We start from the raw sequence: 15,093 nt of genomic DNA on the forward strand, positions 1-15,093 counted from the left end.
ATAATACATGTATATGGATATATATATATATATTTTTTTTATAACTCTTTAAAAAGAGAATAAGATAATACAAATTTATATTTCACACATTATTATATACTTATATATTTTTCTTTTTGTTTGTTCCTTTGGGTGTAGCAGATACATTTATAAAAAATACATAAATAATTTTTTTTTTTTTCTTTTTTTTGTATAATGAACGAAATTATGAAATTGTGAATATTTTCAGCGTTTAATATTAAGTTGTTCTTGATGAGTTGTTAATTTAGGTAGTATAAGTACTAAATGTTTTTGTCTGTTTGTTTTAATTTAATTTGTCTGAAATGTTGACATTATTATTTATTTTATTAAATTTTTTTTTACGATCTTGTCTTTTACAAAATATGTTTAATTGAAAATGTAATATATATTTTTTTTTTTTTTTCTTGGTTAAATGTATAATTTTGATTATTCCTTCTTTTTAGTAATAAAAATTTTTGTGTGACAAAATTTTTTTTTGATTATTTTGTTTTTTTTTTGTTTTTTTGTTTTTTTTGTATATTTTGTTGATATATGGTAGTACCATAATTTTATTTATATTTACATTTTTGTATATAATGACTACAACGGATACCTGGAAAGTTGAGTGGGACAATGAACTTCGCCAGCTCCCAAACGTCGAGTCCGTAACATGTTTTGATTTACAACTAACGGAAAATGTATTTCTGATATGGCAGGTTAAATGAGAAAACAAAAGGAAATGACGAAATAAATGAACGTCTTATTATTAAACATATATATATATATATATATGTAAATGTACATGTATATTTATTTATTTATTTCCCCCCTTGTTTTAGTTTTTAAAACTTTATCTATCTACGAGCCCCCAAGTTAGAAGTATCATAGACTTCATTGCAAGTATACATATAAAATAAAAAAATTCAAGAAAAATATATATATATATATATATTTATATATATTTATATTTATTTATTTATATATAATAAATATTTTATGAAATGCATTTTCTCTTCCATTTTGAAGTTAAAAAAGCTCAGAGCTTACAATGGGGTGATCATATTGATAGTGTAATGTCAAGTGGGCTAAGGAAAGGACAAGAATTATTTCATGTATTTTTGTCGAATGGAAAAAAAATTCAAACAACTTATTCAAAAAAAAAATTATGTGATAGATTAGAATATTATCACATTAAGAATTATATCATTTTAGAAAAAATAAATACAGGTTCTGTGGGTCAAGTTCATGTAGCCTTAGACAAATCAACTGGTAATTTAATTAGTATATAAACAAAAAAAATGTATATATAAATATGTATCTTATTTATAAAAAATTTTTTTGTTTTTGTTTTTTTTTTTGTTTCACTTATTTAGATACATTCGTTGCTGCGAAGGCCATAGATAAATCCACAGTACAAGGTGATATTGGTTTATTTGAAAAATTAAAAGATGAAATAAAAATATCATGCATGATGAATCACCCGAATGTTGTTAAAACATTGAACATTTTAGAGACTAAAGATAAAATTATTCAGATTATGGAATATTGCGATGCCGGGGATTTAATATCATACGTTAGAAATGTAATAATAAATAAATATAAATATATATATATATTTATATATATATATATTTTTGTGTGTTATTACATAAGAGGCTATATATATATTTTTTTTTGTATGAGAATGAAAAATTATGGTCATATTATTTTTTTCTATATTCATTAAGTATTAATATATATATATATATATATATATATATATATATATATTCATATATTTTAATATAAATATATTTTAGATTCTTATATATATATATATATATATATATATATTCATATATTTTAATATAAATATATTTTAGATTCTTATATATATATATATATATATATATATTTTTTTTTTCTCACTACTCGTTTCTTTTTCCTTTTTTGGTGATCTTCTTATGTTTCTTAGAAACTCTATTTGGACGAAGTAAGTGCTCAATATTTTTTTCGTAAAATCGTGGTAGGGTTGAAATATATGCACAAAAATAATATTGCACATAGAGATTTAAAGCCTGAAAATATATTTTTATGTAAAATACAAATATCACAAAAAGAGAAGACATTGATTAGGGTTGGTAAATTACCTTCATGTATAGAGTATGATTTAAAGATTGGTGATTTTGGTGCATGCTGTATAAATGAGAAAAATAAACTACATCATGATATTGTAGGGACGTTAAGTTATGCAGCACCTGAAGTATTAAATTGTAATAATAACAATGGATATAATAGTGAAAAAGCTGATATATGGAGCTTAGGTATAATATTATATGCTATGTTATTTGGTTTACTTCCATATGATAGTGAAGATAAAGATGTAAAAGAAGCATATAATGAAATTATAAAAAAGAAAATCGTATTTCCTAAAAACCGTGTTAATAAATTTTCTACAAGTGTACGAAGTTTATTATTAGCTATGTTAAATATTAATCCCCAAAATAGGTTATCGCTTGATGAAGTTATGAAACATGAGTGGCTAGCTGGAACAGCTAAAAATAGATTAGAGATGTCTAACATAAATAAAAAAATAAATTTTCCCATATCCTCAACGGTTGGATATCCAATATATTCAAATAAGAATATTATGGATTATAATATTTATAAAAGGTTGGCATTAATAAAAAATGATCATAATAGTAGTACTAACTCTTTATATAGTAATTGTAACAGCACAACTATTTCGAATAGTAACACTACTAATATGAATAATAATGTGAATAATAATGTGAATAATAATGTGAATAGTAATGTGAATAGTAATGTGAATAGTTATATGAATAATAATGTGAATAATAATGTGAATAATATTATGCATAGTAATATAATAAATAATATGTATAATAATATGAGTAATAATATAAGTTCTATTTTAAAAGTGAATAATTTAAGAGACAAAAATAATATAGCGGAAAATACCTATAAATTGGATAACATTACTAACAGTTTATATGGTGTCCATAATAATAATGTTAATAGTAATAATTTGAAGGAAGTATTATATAATCATATGAAATATTACCTTAAGGGTGATAACAAATATAATAATACTCTAGGTGAACATAAAAATGATTACAATTTGGAAACATTATTAAAGAAAAAAGAAGATCAAGTTGTGGGAGATCTCAATGTGATAAATAAAAAGGTAGGACATTATTTAAGTAGCAAAAATACAAAGGAGATCAATATAAATAATAAGATAGCCAATTTGGTTGTAGGGAATAAAAACAGTAATAATAATATTATTGCAAAAAAAAATATAATGATTAATAATAATAATAATAATAATAATGATAATGATAATAATATATCATCAGATAATATTCCAAATAAAATGGGCAAGGGAGATAATAATATAGTATCCTATAATAAATTTAATGTAGAGCATTATGAATATAATAATAAAGGTTGTATGCAAAGTAAATATAATCAAAATAAAAAGGATGAAGTATTAGTACATATGAATAAACTACATTCTATATGTTCTAGTAATGATCATAAATTATATGAAATGTACATGTATCAAAAAAATGATAATAATATGAATGAACATGTGAATTTTATTAATAAGAGTTCAAATAAAGAAATATCCCGATTAGAAAACAAGTATGTAGAAAAACCATATTATTTAAAAAATAATGATATGCATATAAATGATGATTATATAAAAGATAAAGCAATAAAGAATGTAAAGAAATATAACTTTATTAATAAGGATAAAAATAGTAGTACATATAAAATTAAGGATTATATAAATAACAACACATTGAATAAAACTAAATACAATATTAGAGCAGATAAATTTAATAATATTATTGCATTAAATAATCATATTATTTCAAATGATACAAATAGACATTTATATATAAATAATAAATTATCTATTAATAAACACAAATATAAAAATACACCATATTATAATTACTATTATTATTATTATTATGATGATGACGATCAAAAAAAGGAATATAATAAATATGTATATAAAAAAAAAAAAAAATGTGGGACTAATAATAGTGATCTTATTTCATATAATTCAAGTGTGTATGAAACAGGAACTACCCCTTCTTCTTATAATATAAATAATGCACGCATAAGTTATATAAAACATGATAGTATATATAATGGAGGCCTTTCTCAATATGTAAATAACTCCTCATATGATAACAAAATATTATCATTATCCTATATAAAGGATAATGAAAGCCATGTTAACAAAATGAATATTGGAAAATCTACCATATGGTATTGTTCAACTAATGAATTACCTAATGATACTATCAAAAAAGATAGTGTACATAAAAAAGAGTCTCTATCACAAGAATTTTCTGTAAATAATAATGATGACGTTTTAGATATAAATGATGAACAAAGTAAATGTACATATAATAATTCTGTGGTGGATGAACAGGAGAATAATAATATAAATGTTGGTGAGTTAAAATTTATTTCTCCTAATAATTTAGATAGCAATAATATATCAAGCACTAAACATATAACTGTAAGAGATACATATAATGATAATATAAATAAAACAAAGGAAGCCTATATTCTTATCAAGAAAGATGTAAATAATGCAAAATGTGATCATATTTATGAGCTAAGTAAAATGAATGAACATAGTGAAAACTGTAATAATAGCAAACATACAAATAGTGATATTGAAATAAACGATAGAGAAAAAAATCTTAATGATTTTGTTAGTATGCATGAAATGAATAATTTTAATAAGGTTGATCATACTCAATTATATAAAAAAAAAATTTCACAATTGTCAAATAATAATGAAAAGTGTTGTAACATTAATGAGGATAAAAATAAAGAGAATAAGAATATACATATGCATGTTATAAAAGAATATCCAAATAATAATAATAATAATAATAATGATAATAATAATACAAATATAAGTACGGATAATAATTATTCATACAAATACGTTGATGGTGATATTAAGAGGGAATGTGTTTATTGGACAGATGATATAAATTATGTGTATGTAAAACCTTCAGTATGTTCATTAAATGTAGACAAAAATGAAAATACGGAGAAAATTATTAAAAATATGAATTTTTATGGAATGGATAAAATATATAGTACTGTTGTTCAAGAGAAAAATGAAGAGACCAAGGAAGATATAAATATGGATCACATAAAATATAACATAAATGGTAATATAAAAGAAGATATTATAAATTCAAATTATGTTTTCAATACACTTAATGAACAACCTTTTATTGATAACAAAATAATGATGTCAAATATTAATAGTAAGGACAATACAAAAATGTATGGTAATATTTTTCAAAATAGAAATAGTAATAGTATATATGAAATAAAAAGAAAAGAAAAAATATGTATTATAAATTTAGATACACCAGATGAATGTAATGATGTAAAATCTGATTTTTCATATAACGATCATAAAATTGAAGCAAATAAAGATGGGCATAATAAAGAACAAAATAATAAAGATAAAGATGGGAATAATAAAGAACATAATGAAAAAGATAAAGATGGAGATAATAATGAACATAATAAAAAAGATAAAGATGGAGATAATAATGAACATAATAAAAAAGATAAAGATGGAGATAATGATGAACATAATAAAAAAGATAAAGATGGAGATAATGATGAACATAATAAAAAAGATAAAGATGGAGATAATGATGAACATAATTATATAGATAACAATGAAGACAATTATATAGATGATTATATAGATAATGATGAAGATGTTAATTATTATCATGATTACAATACTTCTGAAAATATTGATCATAACAAATATGAACAAATATCAGGATTAAATATTAAAAAGTATGATATAAATGAAAAAGGTAACTATAAGAATAAAAAAAAAAAAGAACAAAAAAATGAACATAAGAAAGAAGCCAATTTTACAAAACATAAAATGTTTATATTAGAAGATCAAAAAATGTTGAATACAAGACAAGTGAATAATTATATGAAGCTAATGGATAAGGATTATATAAATGAATATATAAAAATAGAAACGTCTAATTATTTTAATAAAGATCATATTAAAAAATATAGTTCTTTGTATGGAAAAAATGAAAAAAAAAATGATATAATTAATGTTAGGAATTTTAATGATTGTATTTCCGATTATAAAAATAGTATATGTGATACATTCCAAGATATAAAAAATAATTCAGTCACAAATATTTTTAATCAGGATAAAAAAATATACCACGATTTATCTAATAATTGTGTATTATATAATAATTTGTTTACTCAAACTAATCTTGAACATTTTTCTTCAAATAAACTTGAATATAACAAAAATTGCAAATACCCCTATAATCATTTAATGAGAAATTATTCCTATAGTGAATATTCGTTCGATATACAAAACAAAACGTCTACATATACTAATAAGGTTGACATTAATAAAGCTGATTTGAAAGAACCATACTCAGACAAAAGGATAAAATATAAAATTAGCAATATAACGAGAAATGAACACATCAATATATATGATGATATAAAAAAATGTAGTTCTAATAATAATACTTTTTATATTGATGAAGAAGCCTCTTGCTTAGACATTACAAATTTGAGTGATAAAGAAATAAAGAACAAAAAAGAAAGAGAGAGAAAAAAAATATTAAATAATAAAAAATGTATATTGTCAAATGGAAGTAATATATTTATTGGTAAGGAATATAAAAAGAATCAACACATGGATTATATTAACAAAATTAAAAAGAACGAAAATGATGTGTTGTATCTAAATAATTCCGTTTCTCTTAAAAGATCATTTAGTATGTTACATTTTAAAAGAAATATAAAAAATCATGTTAATTATTATTATGATGATCATAATAAAGATAGGAGAGAGAAGGATATATTATTAGTAGATCATATGAACAATTATGTGATAGAACATAAAAATAAAATAAACATATATAATATAAACCTAAATAATTCTGATTTAAATAATATAAATAAAAATGGAAACAACAAAATAGATAGTATACCTAGTATAGCTAAAAAATGTCATAGTAGTGATATATTTTTAATAAGAGATAATATATTAAATAATTTATCAAATAAAGAATTCAAAAATATTATAGCAAGAAATGTATCTTTATGTCATGAATTCCCTCTTATACATACAAATGAAGAATTGAATAAAAAAACAAAGAAACAAATTATTAATAATAATATAATATATGATAAAATTGGTATTTCAAATAATAAAAAGTGTAAAATACCAACCAAAAAATATGTTAATAATATGTATAATCTAAAACATAAGAAATGTGAACCAAACCAACAATTTAGTGATAAAGTCAAAAATAATAAAGTCCATAATGTTGTATCCGATTTCATATTAAGAAATGAAGAAAGCCTAATCACCAAGAAAAACAACAAAAGTTATAAAAATGATAAAAATGGTAAAAATGGTAAAAATGGTAAAAATGATAAAAATGGTAAAAATGGTAAAAATGATAAAAATGGTAAAAATGATAAAAATGGTAAAAATGATAAAAATGAGTTTGATAACTCAAATATAATATCATATAATGAAATGAAAAAAAAAGTAACTATGGAAGACATAAATATGGATTGTGTAGTAAAGAATAAAACATACGATAATATGAATAAAAGCAATATGAAAAAAATTAACTTCAATAAATTAAATATATCGCATAATACACAAAATAATAATAATCATATATATAATAATATAAATACATATGATAATAATTTAATTAATATAAAGGATACATTAGATACATATTCAGTTACCGAAAAACATTATTGTCCACAAAAAAATATTATGAATGAAAAGGAGATATTTCATTATGATCTTATATCATCAAATAATTGGGATAATCATCTACGTGATTATATGTTATATTCTTTATCAAAAAGTCATTATACATTTTTAAGAAAAAACACTTTATCAAAAGACATACCTATCCATAGTGATATCAATTTATTTAATAATAAAAAGGAAGATACAACAAGTAAAAATAAAAATGAAAAAAATTTTAAAATAAATCATAATGAAAAAAATATTTCTGAATATCCAAATTTAAGTAATAATTCGATTTCACATATTTCACACACAAATATTAAATCAACAAATGTTAAACAAAATAACGATCAGGATAATCATTTCCATAAAAAAATAATAAATGAACAATCAAATGTATTTCAACCCAAATTAAAGTGGTTAAATATTTTCACTCGTAATTTTAATAAGGACCAATTAGGTACTAAATATAAATGAGCCTTCTTTTTTTTAAACATAATATGGATATATTCATACATGCACACGTACATATTTAAATATAAATATAAAAATATATATATATATAATGACAAGTATAAGTATCACAAAGAAATAAAAAATTAAGATTTTTTTTGAAAATAATATAAATATATTCATTCATAATTCTAAATCATACTACTGACCAATTATAATGATATGTTTATATAAATATATATATATATATATATTATATTAAAATGTTGGGAAAATCAAAATTGTACATCCTTATTTCACATAGTTAAATATATTTAAAATAAATATATACATATATTTTTTAAGACTTATAAAAAAAAAAGAAAATTCAGAAAAGCATGGAATCCAACTTTTATATATAACATAAATATAATAAAATTAAAATATAATTTATTACTCATATATAAAAGTATTTTATATAATATATTAAAATATATAATGGCGTAATAATTCTTATTGTTCCATTTTCATATATACATCATTGTATAAATTTTGATCATATATATAATATATTATATTTAAATTTTGTATATACCGTTAATGTTATTCCGCATAAACAGGTTATAAATATATATATTTTATAAATGTATACATATATATATATATATATATATATTTTATGCATATTATTTTAATAAGGCTTGTTTTTTTTTTATATATATATATATATATTAATCTATGTTTCGAATTTTTTATTATATATTAAAAATGGGTTATACATTTTTGTGCTAAAACTTATATATTCCTTTCTTTTCTTTTTTTTCATTTTTTTTTTATTTTTTGTTTTACTTTATTTTTTTATTATTTCACTAGGGGGGCTTCAACATATATATAATAATATATAATAATATAATATAAACAAATAAATTGTTTTGTCAACTACATTTAAGATAATAATATCTATTTTGTTTTATTTTATTTTTTTTATGTTATTTTATTTTATTTTATTTATTATTATTATTTTTTTTTTTTTTTAATTTCATTTTGAATTAGTGCAAAGAGGCAAAAAAAAAAAAAAGAAAGAAGAAATAAAGTTATAAAGAAATAAAAATATAAAGAAATAAGTAAAGAAAGATTAAAAAATAATATTATGAGAATATAAAAATTAAGAATACCATGAATATTAATAAAAACATTTTTAAATAATTTTAATTAATAATCTATTAAGAACATAATGAAATGAATAATTTAAATTAAATACATTATATATCCTTCTGATGTGTTTTAAATACCCCTTAGCTTCTTTTTTTTTTTTTTTTAAAAGTCCTTATGAATATATTTTATATATGAAAATTTTAAATAACTCAATATAATTTATGTCAATTGTGTAATAATATATTTTTTAAGTTTATATTTTATTTATACATTATATTTAAAATAGATTTTATTTAACATTACACTTATATATATACTTACATATTTATATATATATATATATATATATATATATATATATTTATTTATTTATTTATTAATATTTTATGTGAATATATATTTTTGAATATCAATTTTACCTCTAATAGGAATATTTCGAGTTTTTAAAAGTTATACAATATTAGTCCATATTTTTGCACACCATTTTTTTTTTTTTTTTTTTTTTTTATGTATTTTTTTTAAATAGAAGCTGTATTTAAATAAATATACACCTTAAAATATTGAAATAATTTTAATTCTCTTACGTTAATTTATTTATTTATTTTTTAAAGAGATAAAATAATCTCCATATATATATATATATATATATATATATATATATTTATATATCAATATTTATTTAATTTCCTCTATTCTTATATAATTTAAAAAAAAAAAATGGGAGATAATAACACATCCAGCGGTAGTAGTCCCGTTTTGTCAGTAGGTAATATTCGAGGTTTTGGTGGAAGTGACTTTGGGTCTTTTAGGATGTCGAATGAATTTTTGGGTTGGAAAAATAAAAAGACAAATAATGTATATCAGTATAAGTGTAGTGATATTGATGAAGGTTGTTGGATTAAAACTAGCTATAATAATAATAGATTACATTTAAAATTAGGTGAATCAAAAGAGAATATCATAATATATTTTGATGGATTTCCAGATAGAAATGTGAATGAAATTACGCAACATTTCCAAAAATATTTTAATATAAGATTAAATAATAGAAAGATAGCAACGAAAGGATGGAACTGGGGAGAATTTAAATTAGAAAATTCTAATTTATGTTTTGATATAGATAATAAATATGCTTTTAATTTACCTACCAATAATATTAATCAGTTAAATGTACAAATTAAAACAGATATTGCTATGGAATTTAAAAATGAAGAAAATAATAATAAAGGTAATGAGGATTTCTTAGCTGAAATACGTTTTTATTATCCACATGAAAATGATGAAAATCAAAACTTCCAGAATTTAAAAAATGATTTATTAGAAAAAGTAAATATAGGAGATACCAAAAGTGAAAGTATTGCTTCTCTATCTAATATACCTCTATTAGTACCAAGAGGTAGATATGATATTGAAATGTATTCCAGCACATTTAAATTACATGGAAAATCTTATGATTTTAATATCCAATATACTAATATTAATAAAATGATTTTAGTACCCAAAAGTAATTCTAATCAATATGTTTTAATATTCAGTTTAAGTAATAAAATGAAACAAGGACAAACTGAATATCCTTTTATTTTAATACAATTAAATAATGATGATGATATGGAATTAGATATAAGTGCTAGTGACGAAGTTATGAGAAAATATAAACTTGAAAAAACTATTTCAGGAAAAGCTCATGATGTTGTAACCAAACTTTTTACTGCTTTAGTTAATAAAAATGTTATTGTTCCAGGAGATTATCGAACTTCTAAAAACCAGCATGGTATCACTTGCAGTTATAGAGCTGCAAGTGGTCAACTTTATCCATTAAATAAATATTTCCTATTTATTGTGAAACCGGTTATTCTTATTTCTTTTGATGATATTGTAACACTTAGTTTCCAGAGAACAGGAAATATTAATCAACACCGTTTCTTTTCTCTTATTATTAAGCACAAAAGAGGAATGAGCTATGAATATACTAATATTGATAAAAGTGAGTATAATCCATTACTTACCTTTTTGAAAAGCAAAAATATTAATATACAAGATGATGCCAATGATTTGGAGAAAAAACAAGATTTCCATAATGAATTGGATGAATCCGATGAAGAAGAATATGTTGCAGATGATGACGACGATGAAGAGGATTATGTTGCTGAGGAGGAAGACGAAGATGATGATGGCGATGATGACGATGATGATGAGGAGGAAGAAGAAGAAGAAGAGGAAGAAGATGATGATAAATAGTTTTAAAATTAAATATTATGGCATAATTCAAGAAATATATATATATATATATATATATATATATATATTAATATTACATTTGTGAATATAAAAAACAAGTCTTTCTCTACACTAAAAAAAAATTTCAATGATTTAAAAGATTTTATATTTTATATATAAGAAAAAGGATATATTTCTTTTTCTTTTTTTTTTATATTTGACCATGTACAGTATTATTATATTATACTATATTATATTCAACTTGAATATTTTATATAACATGTTCAATTTATAACTATCAACAATTAAACTTTATTCAATTACATATATGTATATATATATATATATATATATATATATATACCAAAACATTATGAACATTCAGGTAAAATATATAACTATGCATTTGGTTCTCAAATTAAAATTAAAGGGGTAAATTATGAAGATTAATCATGTTGACAAAAATAAAAGTAAACAATAATAACAGAAAAAAAAAAAAAAAAAAAAAAAAAAACAAATTAAAAAAATAAATTAAAAAATTTATGTATATTATATATACATGTAATTAAAAAGAATAGTGATGGATTTAAAATTTATAATGTTATGTGTTCTTTTCATAAAAGAAATATATACTTACATATTATAACCTTATGTGTGTGTTAATATATTTATACGTTGACATTTTTTTCGTGTATCTTTTCATATTCTTCCTTCTTTATCTTGGAATAATTTTCAGCTTCCCTACATAGAAAATAATATGTACATATATATATATATATATATATATATATATATATATATATATATATTTATTTATTTACAAGACTATATACATATAAATGCATAATTTGAAAAATATAATATTACTTTATGAAACACATAATCCTATTAACAAAATTATTATTCCCAATATTCTGTTTTATGAAGGTCTTCTCGTTAGTCAGTGGTTCATTTTTTTGTAATTCAAAGAATATTGAAATAAACTTGGTTAATTCATATGACTGAAAAAAAATAAAAGTAAAAAATGAAATAATTAAATAAAAGAAATAATATAAATATTATAAAAACTTGTATAGTGGTAGTTATATGATAAAAATATAACATATATATATATATATATATTTATTTATTTATTTATATCATGTTGCATGTCTTACATTTCTAAAACAGCACAGTAAGTTTAAAATACATTTGAGCCGAATTAGTACTTTGCTTTTTAGTGTATTATTAATATCAGCTATTACGCATGCTTTACTTTTCAAGGTATCCATATTTTTGCTATTTTTATAAGTCGCGTGTATATTTTTACTTATATTTATATATTCTTTAGATAAAATAAAATCGTTAATTTCCAATTTTTCTAATAATAGGAGAATAATATTATTAAAATAAGGGTAAGCAATATTAATTTTTTTAGGAATTTCTATATGATATACTATAATCCAATATAAACGAAAATATCTTTTTGCTAAATATATGCCTATTAAATTTTCTAATGTTTTTATTACATTATATTGAACATATCTATCTTCTATTTTTCCTTTTTTTTTCCCTTTTCCCTTTCTTTTTTTTTTTTTTTTTTTAAATAAAAATGATCCGTTACGACAATTTCCATCATCATTATCGATAAAACTTTCTCTTTTTGAAAAACATGAAGAAAACCTAAAACGTGTTTTAATATATTTGACAATTTTCTTTAGAGTTATTCTTCTTTTTTTTTGTAATTTTCCTATATTTATATTTCTGTCTTCATATATATTTATTATATATTTCCACATATTTTTAATATTTTCTATTTGTCTTTTGACTGAAATTTTATGAATACTGGTGACTTTTACTAGTTCACTTGTATATTTATTTATATTATTAATATTTTTATATTTTATAATTTCCTTTTCTAAATTAAAATCAATATCATAATAAATTCTTATTAACTTTAATGCTTTATGTTTACTAATTGGGACATAAAAGTTGGAAAATCGTAAATCTAAATTCATTAAATGATAAGACAATATATTAAAAATATAAAATTGTTGCTTTATATATAAACATAAAAAATGTTGAAAAAATATATTTCTTGAATTATAATTATTATCATTATTATCAGTATTGAAAATATTTAATATTCTATTTTTTACATAGAAAACATTATCTTTAGCTCTTCCTATGGGCATTTTTTCTTTCCTACCTTTTTTTTCTTCATTTGTTATTTCTTTAATATGAAACTCTTCTTCATTCTTATTCTTTTCACCCTTTTTGCTTTTCTTTAAATCGAAATAAAAGGAATTTTGTAGAACATATAACACTTCTTCTTCTATACAAAAGGGAAATATATATATATATATATATATATATATATATATATATATATATATACAATAAATAAAAAATAAATAATAAAATATTATATGGTATAAAATAAACACAATAAAATAAAATTTCATATTTATGCATTTTATATAGCGACATGTTTCCTATTTTGTTAATATATATCCGATTGCACTTTTATTGTTATAATGTAATAATATATATATATATATATATACATATATAAATTTTTTATTTGGATGTTTATAAATTACACAAGTATTATTTTACTTATTATATATTACATTAATTAATATGTTATAAATAAAAATATTTTTTCTTACCATTGTATCCTCTCAACCATAAATCGAAGATGCTGAAATTTATCTCAGTTATATTAGGAGAAAATAAAGGAATATCAAATTCAGTTATGTCCATTTTTTTTTTAGTGTTTCATTATATATGTATATATATTACATATATATATATATATATATATATATATATATATATATATATATATATATATAATATATTTTTTTTTTTCATGTTCCTTTCATATTTCGAATAAAAATGAAATAATGGTTCTTTTCTTCTTTTTTTTTTTTTTTTTTTTTTATTATTATATCATTTTTAAGATGTTTTAATATAATTACATTTTGAAAAAGGATAGGGGAATTTTATATTATAACAAGACTTGAAGTGTTTCTCTATTCACATTCAATAATTTATATATATATATTTATTTATTTTTACATATATGTTTATTTAAAAAAAAAAAATAAAAAATATATAAAAATAAAATTATACTAAAACACTATATATACATGTATATGTATTATATATATGTATACATATTTTTTTACTTTGTAATTTTTTATAATTTTTTTTTTTTTTTTTTTTTTGTACTAAAATGTATGTTCCTTTTTTATATAAAGAAGTATATTGTGTATCAGAGCATGTATGTATATGCTTTTATCTTGTCATTTATTTTCATAAAGAAAACAAAATACATTATATAAAAAATATATATATATATGGTACGTTTAAATATTTATTTAAAATGCTATAGTTTATTTATTATATGTGCAATTATGCAAATTTGAATTTTGTGAGTCTTTGAAAAAAAAATAATAATTAAGGTGACT

The 15,093-nt window shown here is 19.8% G+C and overlaps 3 protein-coding genes across 3 annotated transcripts; 2 read left to right on the forward strand and 1 right to left on the reverse strand.

The window, feature by feature from the left end:
• Window positions 1–596: 596 nt before the first annotated feature.
• PRSY57_1440600 (serine/threonine protein kinase, putative) lies at window positions 597–8,311 on the forward strand (the record flags this gene model as incomplete). Its single annotated transcript, XM_012910003.2, has 5 exons — window positions 597–716; window positions 840–900; window positions 1,027–1,269; window positions 1,374–1,582; window positions 1,955–8,311. The coding sequence occupies 5 exons, from the start codon at window positions 597–599 to the stop codon at window positions 8,309–8,311; spliced, it is 6,990 nt and encodes a 2,329-aa protein (XP_012765457.2).
• A 1,827-nt stretch (window positions 8,312–10,138) lies between these two features.
• PRSY57_1440700 (FACT complex subunit SSRP1, putative) lies at window positions 10,139–11,659 on the forward strand (the record flags this gene model as incomplete). Its single annotated transcript, XM_012910004.1, has 1 exon — window positions 10,139–11,659. One exon carries the CDS (start codon window positions 10,139–10,141, stop codon window positions 11,657–11,659), a length of 1,521 nt encoding a protein of 506 aa, XP_012765458.1.
• A 647-nt stretch (window positions 11,660–12,306) lies between these two features.
• PRSY57_1440800 (hypothetical protein) lies at window positions 12,307–14,383 on the reverse strand (the record flags this gene model as incomplete). The annotated part of the gene is made up of 4 exons (XM_012910005.2): window positions 12,307–12,379; window positions 12,506–12,639; window positions 12,796–13,952; window positions 14,290–14,383. The coding sequence occupies 4 exons, from the start codon at window positions 14,381–14,383 to the stop codon at window positions 12,307–12,309; spliced, it is 1,458 nt and encodes a 485-aa protein (XP_012765459.2).
• Between the last annotated feature and the right edge of the window lie 710 nt (window positions 14,384–15,093).

Source organism: Plasmodium reichenowi, chromosome 14 (assembly GCF_001601855.1).
Source record: "Plasmodium reichenowi strain SY57 chromosome 14, whole genome shotgun sequence".
NCBI lineage: Eukaryota > Apicomplexa > Aconoidasida > Haemosporida > Plasmodiidae > Plasmodium > Plasmodium reichenowi.